This window comes from Mandrillus leucophaeus, unplaced genomic scaffold, assembly GCF_000951045.1.
Source record: "Mandrillus leucophaeus isolate KB7577 unplaced genomic scaffold, Mleu.le_1.0 Scaffold225, whole genome shotgun sequence".
Classification (NCBI taxonomy): Eukaryota; Metazoa; Chordata; class Mammalia; order Primates; family Cercopithecidae; genus Mandrillus; species Mandrillus leucophaeus.
In genome coordinates this window covers 3,104,781-3,118,207 of record NW_012102310.1, presented here as the reverse complement: position 1 = coordinate 3,118,207, position 13,427 = coordinate 3,104,781, and the positions used below count along the sequence as shown (strand labels likewise).

The 13,427-nt window shown below is 35.6% G+C and overlaps 1 protein-coding gene across 2 annotated transcripts in view; it reads right to left on the bottom strand.

The window, feature by feature from the left end:
* Positions 1–4,085: 4,085 nt before the first annotated feature.
* NAV3 (neuron navigator 3) overlaps positions 4,086–13,427 on the bottom strand; it is a 394,671-nt gene continuing 385,329 nt past the window's right edge. For both annotated transcript variants that reach the window (XM_011981392.1, XM_011981393.1), the window contains 2 exons: positions 11,992–12,195; positions 4,086–6,711 (listed from right to left, as the gene is read on the bottom strand). In XM_011981392.1, the coding sequence (XP_011836782.1) occupies positions 6,592–6,711; positions 11,992–12,195 (324 nt within the window). In that variant the 3' untranslated portion in view covers positions 4,086–6,591. The remainder of the gene's footprint in view (positions 6,712–11,991; positions 12,196–13,427) is intronic.

Sequence of the window (13,427 nt, the reverse complement as noted above, 5' to 3'; positions counted from 1 at the left end):
ACACACACATATATACACATATATACCTATATATGTGTGTATATACACACACATATATAAACACACACACATATAATTTTTTTTCTGGAAAAGCAATTAACATAGATTTTTGACCTCGTCTGAGGGATCAGAAAGGTTTGTCTAAGGAAATGACATTTGAGACTGTACAAAGGTCTTGGGGCAAGAGAAAGGAAATGACTGTAAAAGAAATATTGTACGAAACCTGGTCTGGAACAAAACATTATTTATCTCTTGACGTAGTTTGTCATCTCCTTCACTGAATAAATGTGAATTGTGATAAAACATTTGGCAATCTTAAATAATTGTTTAATTATGAGATGATATTTGTCACAAAGAACTAGTCACACACTCACCTACCTGGCAGTCAAGCGTTGGTGGATGTTTAAATTTTCCTTTCTATTTTGTCTAATTTCCCTTTTCCATAGATGTCTCTATTTTAAAAGAAACTTTTAAATTGGCCTAGAGACTTTTTACCATGCTACAAGATTATAACAAAACTTTGACATATGATCATAGCTACACCGTCTGGAAAGTTATAGTTATTGTTGTTATTGTTTCAACAATTACTTCTAGGTTCTACAATTAGGCTAATGTATCAAAATGGGGGTGGTGGACATGGTGATAAAAGAAGCCCAGGGATAAGCAAGATTCAGTTTAAGTACGAAATTGTTGTCCTTTGGTATTTGAGTCTTATTTTTAAAAGCAAAATACAAAAGAGATGAGAGAGATGATCACATATTTATTTTGTAAAGATCAGTCTTTCTATATCACCATCAATAGAAATATCAAGCAAGCCACAAATATGAGCAACATATTTAATTTTTAAATTGTCAGTAGTAGCCACATTAAAAAAGTAAAAACCAGGCCAGGTGCAATGGCTCATGCCTGTAATCCTAGTACCTTTAGGGAGCCAAGGTGGGAGCATCTGTTGAGCCCAGGAGTTCGAGACCAGCCTGGGCAACATAGTGAGACCTTGTCTCTAAAAATAATTTTTTAAAAAATTAGCCAACTGTAGTGGTATGTGCCTGTAGTCCCAGCTACTTAGAGGGGCTGAGGTGGGAGGATTGCTTGAGACTGGGAGGTTGAGGATGCAGTGAGCAGTTATCATGACACTGTACTCCAGCCTGGGTTACAGAGTGAGGCTGTGTCTCAAAAAATAAAAATAAAAATAAAAAATAAAAAGAATCAGATGAATTAATTTTAATATTATAGTTAATATAGCCTAATATATTGGAAATATTACTATTCTTACATGTAGTCAGTGTAAAAAGTATTTACTCTGTTATCAGCTTCAACTCTACCATACCATTCTGGAATATAAAGGACAAGTGTTAAAAATTTAAATGACGGAGAAAGGTTTATTTAATATTAGTAATTTTTTTTGTTTTACAATTTCATGGAAAAAATAAAGAACTTGAGGACTTTCATTTTTTCCCTAAATAAGATTCTAGTTTAGAATGTGCTCTGTTTAATTTCAATGAGTATGTTTTCTTATTGATGAGTTCCTGGGTAATTGAGAGACATTGTATACTTTATGTAGAGAAGAGATCTTCTTAATGATTACTTATCCAAATCATATTCACTGAATTAAAAATAATAGTGAATTCACTAATGCAATATTTTACCTATGAATTGGTGTCCATCCCAAAAACAGAAAACAAAATAAAAACATAATTGAAACTTTTTTTTGTTTGTTTGAGACGGAGTCTCGCTCTGTCGCCTAGGCTGGAGTGCAGTGGTGTGATCTCGGCTCACTGCAAGCTCCACCTCCCAGATTCGAGTGATTCTCCTGCCTCAGCCTCCCGAGTAGCTGGGATTACAGGCGCATGCCACCACACCCGGCTAATTGCTAATTTTTGTACTTTTAGTAGAGATAGGTTTCACCATGTTGGTCAGGATGGTCTCGAACTCCTGCCCTCATGATCCACTCACCTTGGTCTCCCAAAGTACTGAGATTACAGATGTGAGCCACCGCACCCAGCCTGAAGCTTGCTTTTAAACATCACTGATGAAAGACATAGAACAAGATATTTTTAAAGTGGCCTATTGTTTATAAAAATAACATTTTTCTTTTTTTAATGTGAAAATCCAAAGCCTGAAATATAGTACTTGAATTTCTCCAAATGTAAACAAAATTCATTGGTATCATTGATTCTATCAGCATCTGAAAATATATCCTGTACAACTATTCAGTGGACTATTCACTGGGCTTTTTACAGTTAACCTCATTGTAGAGAACTTAGGTATTCATCAAAGGAAGAAGTGAGGGGAATAAAGACTCAATTTTACTTTTTTTTTTTTTTTTTTGAGACAGAGTCTCTCTCTCTTGCCAGGTTGGAGTACAGTGCGTGGTCTTGGCTCACTGCAACCCCTCTGCCTCCTAGGTTCAAGCGATTCTCCTGCCTCAGCCTCCCAAGTAGCTGGGATTACAGGCATGCACCACCACGCCTGGCTAATTTTTGTATTTTTAATACAGATGGGGTTTCACCATGTTGGCCAGGCTGGTCTTGATCTCCTGACCTTGTGATCCACTCGCCTCGGCCTCCCAAAGTGTTGGGATTACAGACATGAGCCACTGCACCCGGCCAATTTTATTCAATTGTTAAATCCTTTAGGACCATAGACTGTGTCTCAATGGCTCTGATTCCTAAGAAAATTGCCTGGCACATATTAGGTATAATAACAGCTAACACTTATGTAACATGTAAGCCAGGACAGAATCTTTTCTGAGTATTTTACATATTTTAAAATATTCATTATTCAAAACAATCTTATGAGTAGATACTATAATAATCTCATTTTATGGATGAGTAAATTGAATCCTGAGAATATTATATTACTGATATTATTCATTTATTTTAATGGCAGTGTTAATATAGAAGCTAACATTTATTGAAAGTTTCTTGAGTGATAGCTATTATTATGATTACAGATCTAAACTCAATCCTCTCCATAGCCCTATGAATAAGTACTATTTCTATGCTCATTTTATAAATCAGGAAATTAAGTTAAAATATATATTCTTTCAAAACCTTAAAATATATTTATTTACACCTTATTCTCAAGAATGTTTGAAAATAAAATAATAAATATTTATTATTATTTTGTTACTTAATTGTTGTTAAAGCAGTTATAATTTATGGAGGGCTAGGCACCATTCAAGGAATTTGCATGTAATAACCCATTTGATCTTCAGAATAATCTGTGAGAGGTGGATACTATTATTATCATCACTTTATGGGTGAGGAAAATGAGGCGCACAGAGTTTGAGTAAATTGGTCAAGGTCACGCAAAGAATGACAATGTTGGGATTTATACTTAGGCAGCCTGAAATTGCATTTAGCAGAACTGCATTGAAGTTTTGGCTAAATTCAATGTTTGTCTGAGTAAGATGAATTGTGGAAATTTCCTTATCTCCCAAGTGAGTGAAGGAACAAATGCACTGATTATAATCCATTATGGTTTGATTGGTCTATTTTAACTAATACCTTTCTTTTTTGCACTATAACTATTCTAATTCAGAAGTTTTCCTGCTTTTAGAATTAAAATCCTACTTATACCATCACAAATATACATTCCAATTACTGAGGTTAAAGTGATTTCCAAGATACTTAAAAAGAAATTACAATTTTAAAAGGTTTTCTTTCTATAATCTTCTCTATTAAAATAAACAAACTACCACTCAAATAATTAGTTTGCTTTAAAATAATCTTTAGAGCTAAAAGTTCAAAAGAGGATTTAATGGAATAAAAACAAAGAAACATTTATTGAGTTAATTTAACTCAGTGAATCTCAACATTTTATTTTATATTGTTATTTTGTCATCGGGTATTTAGGAAAACTATTCAGAGTTTTCTAAAATATTCACTGAATAACTATCATCGAAAAAGATAAACTGATTACCTTTATTTACTTGAAAGCTGAAGCCCTTTTTATGTTTATACAATGGAAATTTGCATATAGTCCTATTGACGGCATATTAATAGTGCAAGCAACATTTTAAAGCTTGACACTTCTTGATGCAAAATTATTCATTTTTTTTTCCATACATAGAAACCACACCATGTTGTCAATAAATAATTCCACTTTAATGGCAAAGTAATAATTTAGACAGATACAGGGTGCACATTTGCAAAAAAATATATGCAAGCTGGTTTACAAGCTAGAGGAACAATAAACCAATAGAAAATACATCATCCAGTTAAGTCCATTGACACCAAGTACTTATTGTTGGGGCTTTACAAAGACTACAAAACTTTTCAGATGATTTATTTCACTGTTTCTGCCTATTTACATGATATGTTACATCAAAATGTACAAAATATAAAATGTATACAGACAAATGTTTCACAAACTAGTTTAAGTTGTAAACTAGGTGGACCTACTGGGATGTATTGCAGGAAATTCTGTTTATGCTCATGTTTGGACTGTGTTTCTCAAAATGGCAGGGAAAGATTAGCAATTTTCTTAGATCACATATTATACAAGGGCAACTAGTCACTCATCCAGCTACATATATTGATGTTTCACAACAGATTTGATCCATGTTTGAGGCTTCAAAGTCAGGGTGACAATTCTATGTGCATAAATTCAGTTCGGATTTCCCTTAGGGCAATAGCACCGTGTAAGGACCTGTTGACTTTGTGACACTCTGAAAACTGCACAGACGTTTTGTGGTGGTGGTGTTGTTCTATAGCAACTGACCCATTGGTGGTCACAGAGAGTAGCACCAATTACACATCCTAAAAGTAACACATTTTCACACACTCATAGAAGAAGTCTATACCATGGCCTAGCCCTTGGGTTTCATAAACTTAAAACCTGTCCTTTGTGTGTGGTGGTAACTTCTCCAATGACTGATCAGTTTTCATGCACTCTCTTTAAAGCCTGCCATGATAGATGTACTTTCAGACAGTTTTACTTATCCAAAAATATATTGGCTTCATGTACAGTTTTGAAGCATGCTCACTCTAGCACTGATAGCTCCTGCATAGTCATAACAACTGTAAATACAGGACAAACACACCAGATAATACAGCTTTGAGGGTTTGCATTCTGTATTTGTTTGCAATGTACAGGAAATCTCAGCAAGTGAAACACCTCTTAACACCAACAGGATAAAATACAATTTTGTTTGTGTTTGTTTCGATTTGTGCAAGTTTTAAAAATTATTATTTACAATACCTACCCAGTAGACTGTGCAAATCTAACCTTCTTTTACAGTATAAACGCTTCCTCTTCCACAGTGACCTTACCGCTTCAGCGTTCTTTAATGCTGAATTTCTCATGTACAACAATAGCAATCAAAACAACATGCGTCAGAACTAATTTAAAAAAAACAAGAACAATAGGGAAGGAAAGCCGAATAGTTGTGCTCATGCTGCATCTAGTGCTTCCAGCCCTGCTGGATAATAGTTCAAAATCTCCTGCCTTCTGAAACTCTTTCACTTAGAACTGGATGGAATTTCGCCACATGTCTTAGGTTTTAAGTGACGGTCAAAGAGCATTTCTGGGTTATTTTAATATTTTGGAGGATAGGCAAAGCGATCTATTCACAAGGCTAAAAATACTGATCTTTCTCCTATCCATTTCTTCAAAAAAAAAAAAAGAGAGAGAGAGAAAGATATATAGAGATGAGGCTACTGTGTTAACTGGTGTTGCTTGGTTGTAAATGAAAAGACAGTGGAAATTACTAATGGTTTAGGATTTAAACCAACTGTTAAACTGTCGTAGAAATCTGTTTTAAGGCAGTGAGACAGCACCATAGGAAATTTTCCTTCTTTCACTGAAAAGGCTCAAACAAATAAAGCCCTAAAAAAGCCTTTTATCAGTGTTGACTAATAATTGGTATAAAACTCTTGTTAAGGGAGTGGGAAGGTGGTTTAAAAAGACCACTGTGGTAAAAACAACCTTATAAAACCAGTGACTCATTACTAAAAAGTTGGTGGAGCACATTATGAGAACGTGGCAGTTAGAATTAAATTGGCACTTCTCCAGTTTGCCACAGTAGTGTTTTTCTGGTGGTTGCACAATTCCATTTGTGCTTATGGAGGACTGGCCTCTTGGATTTGTTCTGGAATGGGGTGAGCGCACAACACAAACACTACTGAAGCCCTGTGACCAGCACCGTGTGGCACAAAGGAGGTTGGACGGATCAGAAAGATGGACCCTGCCTGGGGAGAACAGCCCCTCAGAGGAAACAAAAGGAAGGGACAAAAAATGGTCTGCATTGTAAACTTTTAAAGAGGAAACAAAGAAAGTCCAGTTTGGCTATCCCATGTGCAATCTATTCAGTTGCCCTGTCATTAGGGTCCTTTCCAGTTGAGTAATGGAGCCTTCTATTACTCCACAGATATAAAAAAATGCTTAGAAATAAACTAAAGTTAAGCTTCCATTGCAATTTAGCATCTTGGCGCTTCAGACTTAGTTCTGCTGCCTCCTTGGAGACCACAATTCTGGGTCAGGGACCTTGACAGGGTGCTTTTATACTGGCAGTGGTTTAGTGAAAATACCTTTCTTTTGAAACATTTTTTTAAAAGCAGAGTCTTTTCCCCTAACTTTTTTCACTCTCTAGAGAGTAGATTCAAGAGACGAATCCAAAATGTCTTCATGGTGGCTGGTGCTTTCGCTGTCGCAGGTTTGTGTGCTCGAGTAATTGGCTGCTTCTTGGAGTTTCATTAGCATATTCATCTGAAGAAAGAAAAAAAGACATCGATGTAGGCAATGATGCATTGAGTAAGCCAGCCCATAAAAAAACAAGGCCCTGAGCCACACCAAAGAGCTGTCTTATGCCATCCAAGTGACACAGGAAAATAATTTTAGATTTTTTACTCATTGCCCCTGGCTCCTACGCTGTTTCTCCCAAACATGACTACAACACCAAACCATAAGGACAAAATAGGGCCTCTAGATAACTCTTTTATTTGGGGTTGTGAATGAATACTGCTCCAGCAGGGAGACTGGAAAGGAAACTGTATCACAGCTGGACATCTGGGTTCGTTGCTGGAAAGTACGCCAAGCTTCCCAGTTTTTTGGCTGGGAGAAGCAGAAAGCATTGAATGGCAACTGAAAGTCGTGAATGTTCATACACACACAGATGCACACAGAGGCACACACGCACCATCCCTTGAGAGAAGGAGGGGATGGAGAGGAATGAAGCCAGCTGCTGAACACAAGCACACCATCTGCTGTTTAGGAGCTGACCTCGGGAGGAGGTGACTGAATGAAGCGGACCATGAGTGTTTGAAGAGGGAGAAGGAAAGAATTACTGTCAAGTTTGTGTTGTTGAATTTCTGGCTAAAATATGATTGATATATCACTGAAAACAAAAACCATCATCTGGAACAATAGCGGCTGTCTCAAGTTTCCCAGCCTTATAGGAGAATGGTAATGTTTGTTCTAGTAAAAGGGACATATGCATGAAAGCACCTGGGGAGAAAGACAGCTAGCATTTCCATCTATTATAAAATAAAGAGCAGTCACCTTGCTTGAATTTTGATAGATCTGGAGCGCCACTGTTAGACATGGACTTTTTTTTTTTTTTTTTTTTTAAGAAAGAGTGTTTTAAGGCAAATTGTCAGGAAAGGGTTCAATGATTTTAGAAAGCACAGAAAAATTGGCACATGTCTTTATGACGGTAATGGACTTGTTTTCTTATCAAGGGTTTTGATAAATTGTAACAATTTTTATATTACCTAATGCATACTAATTTTATTATTCTATAATCAAAAGGTTTTTTTTTTTTTTTTCCAACTTACAGAAATAGAAAGGAGAAATCTAAAAAACGATTCCTTGGTCACACGTTAAGCTATGCATGTTTGTGTGCTCAGTATAAAATGTGTGCTTGATAAATGCTTGTGAAATAAATGATAAACTGGTAATCACCAATTTCAGCAATAATTCCTTTCTGACAAAGAGACTACAGTTATAGCATAGTTTGAAGTCATTTTAATAGTCCTCAGGACAATATGTTTTAACATAATTTTCAGTCTAACTCTCTTAATTTATTAAATAAGCTACATAAGGTTATGAAATAAAAGTAGTTGGTGGTAACTTTTTAAACCCAGTAAGCCACAAAGTCAAATGTCTCCTTCAGCATAGTTTCTCTCCTACTCTCCTCTCTCTCTCTCTCTCACCCACACTCCCACCTTCCTACCTTCATGTCCATTCATACTCCTTCTCCCATTTATTTTATCAATCTGTCACTCATTAGCAGCTGCCTGTATGTTCAAGCATTTGGGTGAAACTGATCCATAACATAAAACTGAGTTTTGAGCACTCAAGTAATTTAGTAAGAGTAGACATGATAAATGATATCTTTTTTAAAAGATACAATTGTATCTTAGGCACAAAAGTTTGAAATCTCTTGAATGCTGGATGTTGTAAAAGTTTCATTGTGTAATAGTATTGTCATTAAAGTCTTAATTTTTTAAAATGGTGCCATATAGTAAATATGTTCCATTATAATACATTCCACATATCAGATTCATAATAAATGAATACAGTGGGATTTACTTTGCCTTTGCCTAGTATTATTTTGTGCATTCAAATCAAGGGAGATCACAAGAGAAGATTATGTATGATTTAGTCGTTATCGTGATACATCACAATTCTCCAAAAAGTATTAATATTTTTCCTCTCTTCTTCCCCACTTCTTCCCCACACTCACTACGATGGTTTGCATGTGATATGCCCCTTCCAAAACTCTTGTGGAAATTTTATCCCCATGGTGGCAGTGTTGGGATGTGAGTCCTAGTAGGAGGTGTTGAATCACGGGGATGGATTCCTCATGAACAGATTAATGGCATTCTGGTTAGGGGTCAGTGTGTTCTCACTCTGGAGGGAATGGATTAGTTCCTGTGCGAGAGCAGGTTATTAAAGAGTCTGGCTTCTTCTCTCACCATGTGGCCTCTCTGCACACTCCCACTCCTCTTCCACTTCCCACCATAAGTTCATGCAGCATGAGGCCCTCACCAGATGCAGCTGCCCAATCCTAGACTTTCCAGCCACCAGAACGAAGAGCCAAATGAATCTCTTTTCTTTACAAATTGCCCAGCCTCAAATAGTCTGTTATAGCAACACTAAATGGAATAGGACATCTATAGTCGTAAATTTAGTGTTTATCATTTCTAACACCTTGATCAAGTCCTTATCATCACTGTTACTTACAAATCTGCTAAGCTTCCAGATTCCATCCTATCTCCTTCAATCTGCCCTCTCTCTCCTCTGTTACTAAAGTGATCTTTAGAAACTGCAGATCTAACTAGGTAAATCATGGCTCAGACACCTTTGATGGTTCTCCACTGTCTCTATGATAAAGTTTTAACTTCCTGCAGTGATAAACAAGGCTTAGCATGATCTAGCAACTGTATACTTCTATAGTTTTAATTCCTACTGCCAACTGGTGTGTAGTTCCCTAAACTCATCATTTCTATTATACTGTCATCTAATGTTTCACATTCTATTTCTTTAATTTTGGTTGTTTTCCTCCAACCATACGGTGAACTCCTATTAATCATTCAAGATCCAGCTCAAGCATCTCCTCTGTAAAGCTTTATTCTAACTGCTTCCTCTATGAACTCACAATTTTACCTAATATGTGCCTCTATTATGTTACTGCAGTTTATATAGTTAGCAGTGTCTCTTCGCTACCTGATTTTAAGCTTCTTGAGATCAGAAATGATACTGTAGTTATCTCCTGATCACAAGGTCTTAGCATTAAATACTTATTAACATTCGCTTTGTTGTTAATGGTGAACACACACTGTATTTTTTAAATAATGTGAGATATACCAAAAACTTGCATCCTTGTTCAGATTCAAAAAGTCTCTCTCCTATCTTCTTCAGTTTCTTTGCTATACTCATTGCTATGGGGATTTCTGACACTAAATAGTGGATGTTTTCTAGGATTTCTGATTTAGAATGGACTGAAAATATATGTTGGCTTCATGCTAGTAATTACAGAAATATATAGAAATAAAAATAGATAGATCATCACCAGCCTGACCAACATAGAGACATAGAGAAACCCCGTCTCTATTAAAAATACAAAATCAGTCAGGCATGGTGGTGCATGCCTGTAATCCCAGCTACTCTGGAGGCTGAGGCAGGAGAATTGCTTGAACCTGGGAGGTGGAGGTTGCGGTGCGCCGAGATCGTGTCATTGTCCTCCAGCCTGGGCAATGAGAATGAAACTCAGAATAAAAAAAAAAAAAAAAAAAAAAAAAAAGCAAGGAAGCAAGCAAGAAAGCAATCAAGAAAAATAGATTGAAATATTTATTTTTTAAAACCAGAGAAAGCCTGCCAAATATTTAGTTTTAGATGATGTCTTTTACCATTTAGCATGCAAGACCTCACAACTCCCTGTTTCTTAAGATGTTTAATAGAGCAGCAGGTTAGGAACCAGGAATTTTTTTACCCCAATTCTCATGCCAGAATGGGAAACCCTGAATTTGTTTCCTGTCCTAGAAGACAAGTGCATTCAGAGCCAGGAAAAAAAGTGCTTTATGGGGTGAGCTGACCCGGACTATTAGAACCGGGAAAGTTGAGGGCATTTCCTAAGGGTTTCATACTCTACAGACTAAAACTGAGAACAAATCTTACAAACACCTCTCCTTATAAAACAGACACATTATATAAAAACTGCAGAGGTAGGACTGGAATTTTTGAGGAAATCAGATTAAATAATCCATACTCATATTCTAAAGCTTATGTTTACTCTATTAATCATTCTATCAGCAATGATTTAGTGTATGCTCACAATTATGCTGGATCCAAACCAATTTCATCACCACTGTTGATTCCTAACTACGAATCATCTAAAAGGTCAGGTACCATGTAATAAAAATACAAGTCTGGGCTCTTAAGGAATATATCACCTAGATCAGAAATCAGCAGGGAATTCCTGGAATCTAAGTAGGTCTATGTGTATACTTCAGTGATTTTATGAAACTCTTAAAATTGTATGCCACATTTTCAGTGTGTATGCATTTTGCTGGGGAGAGGATCTTGAAAGTTTATCAGATTTTTCAACAAGAAACTCCCAAAATGTTCAGCTGAGATAATGATGATGACGTGTGTGTGTCAGGGTTGTTGGTGTAAGACTATTCCCTAAAATATCAAGTAATTTTATGTCCTCAGGTATAGTCATAGGTTATGATTTTTGATTATTTATGTTTTGTGCTTGTTTGAGTTAAGAAACATAATGAATTTTATTTCAGTATCTTTTCTTTCTGTATTAGTTGTAAAAGTCCAATAAGCTGTTTAGTCATAGAATGGTGAGAACATTTCACGTTTGATACCAATATATTGAAAGTAATCTGTAAAAATAAAAAATAGATACATAAAGAGCATTTTTTCCTAATAATACTACATACTTAATATTTTCAGAATATTCATACTTTGGAGTTTTACAGACTTTTACTTCAATTATTCCACTATTTTAAAAAGTAAATAAAACATAACTTCCATTTGACTTCCAAGTTGGTTTATCCTTCGCTACAGTAGGCAACAGAAGACTCACTGTATAAAATTAGTCAGGTTAGTTGATATAGCAAAATATTTTTTAGTTCTCCATAAGTACATTATACCATAGTTTTTTGTTTTTCTATGAGAACAAAATTGAGTTTTCTCTTAAATGCCTATTGAATTGAGTCATAATACAGAAAATTATATTTAAATAAATATATATTAAATTAAAAAATTATATACACAATTTAATGGATAATAAGAGAAAAATTATAGTCTAGGAGTTCATTCTGGTTATAATGTTTCTTGTTTCTTTTTTAAGCATACAAGCTTGGTTTTCACTTTAAGATTTTCATCCATGGAAAGCAGACCAAAGATAACAGGGTTAAAACTGTTCCAAATATTGCCTAGGATAACAAATGTCTTTGCTAGAAATGACTAAGTATTAATGACTATACACCGCAGTCAAGATTACACAGGAAAAAACGAACATCTGATTCTTACCAGGGGATCTCCTTCTGTGTCAGTTTGAGGAATGTGCTTTGAGGTTGTGGCTTCCTTAGTGGATGTGCAGCCTTCATATCCAACGTCTTCTGGTCGCAGCTGAAGTAAGGCTGGGCTCTCCTGAGGCAGAGATGCTGAGCTCCATGGATATGTGTCAAGCACCCACTTTGAAGGATCTTCCCATGGTGTGCGTTTCCCATACATCTAAAAGTTGACCACGTGTTTAGCATATATAAAACACATCTCTATTCAGTAAAAAAGGGGACTACTAGTTGGATGTGATTTTTTGACATATTGAGTTCTTAAGGGACTTTCAAGAGAATTAAGTATTTGCATACAATTTTCCAGATTTAAAACATGTACCTGTCTACACAGCTCACTTTAAACTTGAAGGCTAGACAAAACAAAGCTGAATATTTGGAATAGATGTCAGCTTTTAGGAAACAATATACGGGAGGTTTATTATAAATAAACATAGAAATGACTGCCCACATTTACTTTTACTAGTAATTTGACAAACCAAGAGAAAACTAAAGGTTGAAAAATAAAAGCTTCAATTATGGAAGATTTTTAAAAATATGCTTGACATTAAGTAGAGGTGTCTACTAAAGTGTACCTTGGAAAGATGGAAATAAAAGAAAAGGAACTTATTTTTTTTCTGCCTAATTCACTCTACTCAAACTTTCTTTTAGAGTAAGAATACTTTCTCTGATAACAATTTTCCCATGATCAACTTGCTCTTTAATCCCATTGCTTTCTGTAAAAACTCTTTTTAGATGTTTGTGTTTCAGGCTACTAGTACAAGAGGATAAAAAATAGGAAACTGAGTTATCAGGTTTGCAAGAACCCTTATTGTGCAATTTGCCCAATAAGGAAGAGCTGATACAACCTGGGTAAAGTACTGGCAGTGGAACAGAAGAATTAGATAAATCCAAGGGATGTTAAACATGTTTAAGCTGGAAGCAAAGCTGAATCCAAACTAGAAAGGGCACCCTGAAGAGAAGAAATGAGACATTGTTTTTTTTTAAAAAAGTATAATATTACCAGGGCACAGAAAAAAGTGAAAATTAAGAGAAGGGGGCAGTAGCATAGGGACACTTGTTCTTAAATTACTTTCCCTCCCCATTTGACTTGCTGGACAATCCTAGTTAGCAGGAGCATATTTGGTCTCAGATGACATACTTTGGTTTGTTGTTAGATGGTTGTTTTGTATAGTTTGTTTTGGTTCAGTAAAGACAAAAGGGAAAATGGTGGACATCAACATCATAAAAACTTCATGGACCGCCTTGGAGTTTTCTTTTGAGTTTCTTCTGGAGAAGTTGGACTTACCCAAAATAAAAGGGAGTCTAGGTACTGATATCTGTGCATTTCCTTAGGAGATGATAACATAGGTAACAATCATTATACCTTTATACTTTTTTTTTTTTTTTTTTTTT